Source organism: Penaeus japonicus, unplaced genomic scaffold (genome assembly GCF_977035675.1).
Source record: "Penaeus japonicus unplaced genomic scaffold, GWHDUDI00000001_assembly GWHDUDI00000007, whole genome shotgun sequence".
In the NCBI taxonomy this organism is placed as follows: Eukaryota; Metazoa; Arthropoda; class Malacostraca; order Decapoda; family Penaeidae; genus Penaeus; species Penaeus japonicus.
In genome coordinates, this window is record NW_028234409.1 from 47340101 (window position 1) to 47343316 (window position 3216).

A 3216-nucleotide genomic window follows, 5' to 3' on the forward strand; every position below is an offset into this window, starting at 1 on the left:
AGCTGCAATGCGCTCAAAGATGTCGTTCACGAACGAGTTCATGATGGACATGGCCTTGGAGGAGATACCGGTGTCGGGGTGGACCTGCTTCAACACCTTGTAGATGTAGATGCTGTAGCTCTCCTTCCTCCTGCGCTTCTTCTTCTTATCACCCTTGGTGATAGACTTTTGGGCCTTACCGGCCTTCTTGGCAGCCTTTCCGGAAGTTTTGGGTGGCATCACGGTGGTTATACCTTGGGTAAACACTGATAAGGATTTTGACCTGAAATTTCCTTATATTGGCCGACACGGGCGCCAGCCTCAGGTGAGTGAGCCGCGGCTAGTGGCTCAAAGGGCGTGCCACCGTTGCCATCTAACGCCATCGGAAAGTTTCAACGGTGGGCGCCTATAAATAGGGATGCTCTCGATTGCAATTGCAAGGTTTTTGAGATACCTATAAAGCAAACATCATGTCAGGTCGTGGTAAGGGTGGAAAGGTCAAGGGCAAGTCAAAGTCCCGCTCGAGCAGGGCCGGCCTTCAGTTTCCTGTAGGTAGGATTCACCGCCTTCTGCGTAAGGGAAATTACGCTGAACGTGTCGGAGCAGGTGCCCCTGTGTACCTGGCTGCCGTCATGGAATACCTGGCTGCTGAAGTTCTCGAGCTGGCAGGTAACGCCGCCCGTGACAACAAGAAGACCCGTATCATCCCCCGTCACTTGCAGCTGGCCATCCGTAACGACGAGGAACTGAACAAGCTCCTCTCTGGTGTGACCATTGCCCAGGGTGGTGTCCTGCCTAACATCCAGGCTGTGCTCCTCCCCAAGAAGACTGAGAAGAAATAAATCTTTCTCTCGGTTGCCTCTTTTCAACAACATCGGCTCCTTTCGGAGCCACAAAATCTCCCTAGAGATGTAATTGACTACTCAACTTATCAATCCCAAACTAATAAACTACCTACTCAAACCCCAAGCCCAAATGCATAGATTGCAATATCAATGTCATATTCTTCAATAACATTGTCATCATACTCAACTTCTCAACAACCAACAAAACAACTCACCGATGCCCCCACACCCAAAATCAATTTAAAATTCCTAAATCAATGTTCATAAAGAGTGAGAAAGAGAGAGAGAGAGAGAGAATCAAAGCGAAAGAAAACATAAGAGAGAGAGAGAATCAATGCGGAATAGAGAGAGAGGGAAAGAAGAAGAGAGAGAATCAATGTGAAATAGAGAGAGGGAAAGAAGAAGGAGTGAGAGAGAGAGAATCAAAGCGAAAGAAAACTTAAAAGAGAGAGAGAGAATCAAAGCGGAAGAAAACATAAAGAGAGAGGGAAAGAAGAAGAGAGATAGAGAGAGAGGGAAAGAAGAAGAAGAGAGAGAATCAATGCGAAATAGAGAGAGAAGGAATGAAGAAGAAGAAGAAGAAGAGAGAGAGAGAGAGAGAGAGAGAATCAAAGCGAAAGAAAACATAAAGAGAGAGAGAGAGACGGAAAGAAGAAGAGACATAGAGAGAGGGGGAAAGAAGAAGGAGAGAGAGAGAGAATCAAAGCTAAAGAAAACGTAAAGAGAGAGAGAGAGGGAAAGAAGAAGAGAGATAGAGAGAGGGGGAAAGAAGAAGAAGAGAGAGAATCAATGCGAAATAGAGAGAGAATGAATGAAGAAGAAGAAGAAGAAGAGAGAGAGAGAGAGAGAATCAAAGCGAAAGAAAACATAAAGAGAGAGAGAGAGAGAGGGAAAGAAGAAGAGAGATAAAGAGAGGGGGAAAGAAGAAGAAGAAGAGGCAGATGGAAAGAAGGAGAGAGAGAGAGAGAGAATCAAAGCGAATTTGAGATAGAGGGAAAGAAGGAGAGATAGAGAATCAAAGCGAAAGAAAACATAAAAAGAGAAAGAGAGAGAGAGAGAGAGAATCAAAGCGAAACAAAACATAAAAAGAGAGAGGGAAAGAAGGAGAAGAAGAAGAAGAAGAGGAGGGGAAAGAGGAAGAAGAAGAAGGAGAGGGAAAGAGGAAGAAGAGGAAGAAGAAGAAGAAAGAGAGAGAGAATCAAAGTGAAACAAAACATAAAAAGAGAAAGATAGAGAGAAAGGGAAAGAAGAAGAAGAAGAGAGAGAGAGAGGGAAAGAAGAAGAGAGATAGAGAGAGGGGGAAAGAAGAAGAAGGAGAGAGAGAGAGAGAGAGAATCAATGCGAAATATAGAGAGAGGGAAAGAAGAAGAAGGAGAGAGAGAGAGAATCAATGCGAAATAGAGAGAGAGGGAAAGAAGAAGAAGAAGAGAGATAGAAAGAAGGAGAGAGAGAGAGAGAATGAATCAAAGCGAAAGAAAACATAAAAGAGAGAGAGAGAGAGAGAGAGAGAGAATCAATGCGAAATGGAGAGACAGGGAAAGAAGAAGAAGAAGAAGAAGAAGAGAGAAAGAAGGAGAGAGCGAGATAATCAAAGCGAAAGAAAACATAAAGAGAGAAAATCAATGCGAAATGGAGAGTGAGAGAGAGAATCAAAGCTAAAGAGAGAGAGGGAAAGAAGAAGAAGAAGAAGAAGAGAGAGAGAGAGAAAGAGAGAATCAATGCGAAATAGAGAGAGGGAAAGAAGAAGGAGAGAGAGAGATAATTATAGCGAAATAGAGAGAGAGAGGGAAAGAAGAAAAATAAGAGAGATAAAGAGAGAGGGAAAGAAGAAGAAGAAGAAGGAGAGAGGGAAATAATAATAATAATAAGAAGAAGAGAGTCAGAGCGAAACAAAGCATAAAAAGAGAGGCAGAGAGAGGAAAAGAAGGAGAGAGAGAGAGAGAGAGAGAGAGAATCAGAGCGAAACAAAGCATAAAAAGAGAGAGAGAAAGAAGAAGAAGAAGAGGGAAAGAAGAAGAAGAGAGAGAGTCAGAGCGAAACAAAGCATAAAGAGAGAGAGAGTCAAAGCGAAACAAAGCATAAAAAGAGGGAGGCAGAGAGAGAGAGGAAAAGAAGGAGAGAGAGAAAGAAAGAAAGAAAGAAAGAAAGAAAGAGAGAGAATCAAAGCGAAACAAAACATAAAAAGAGAGAGATAGAGAGAAAGGGAAAGAAGAATAGAGAGAGAGAGAGCATAACATAAAATCAAGAAAATAAATAGTATAAATAAATAAATCTGAAGAGACGAAAAGAACAAACATAGCAGTATGAAAAAAGGGCGGGGGGGATAAACAGAAAAAAAAGATGAAGTAAAACGCGAAACCACAAAAAGAAGAAACAATAGTAAACCGGACAA

At 42.4% G+C, this 3216-nt stretch overlaps 1 protein-coding gene across 1 annotated transcript; it reads left to right on the forward strand.

Moving 5' to 3' along the window:
• Positions 1-449: 449 nt before the first annotated feature.
• Positions 450-864, forward strand: LOC147471631 (histone H2A-like). Its single transcript, XM_086538781.1, has one exon. The coding sequence runs from the start codon at positions 450-452 to the stop codon at positions 819-821; it is 372 nt and encodes a 123-aa protein (XP_086394907.1). The 3' UTR covers positions 822-864.
• Positions 865-3216: the final 2352 nt, after the last annotated feature.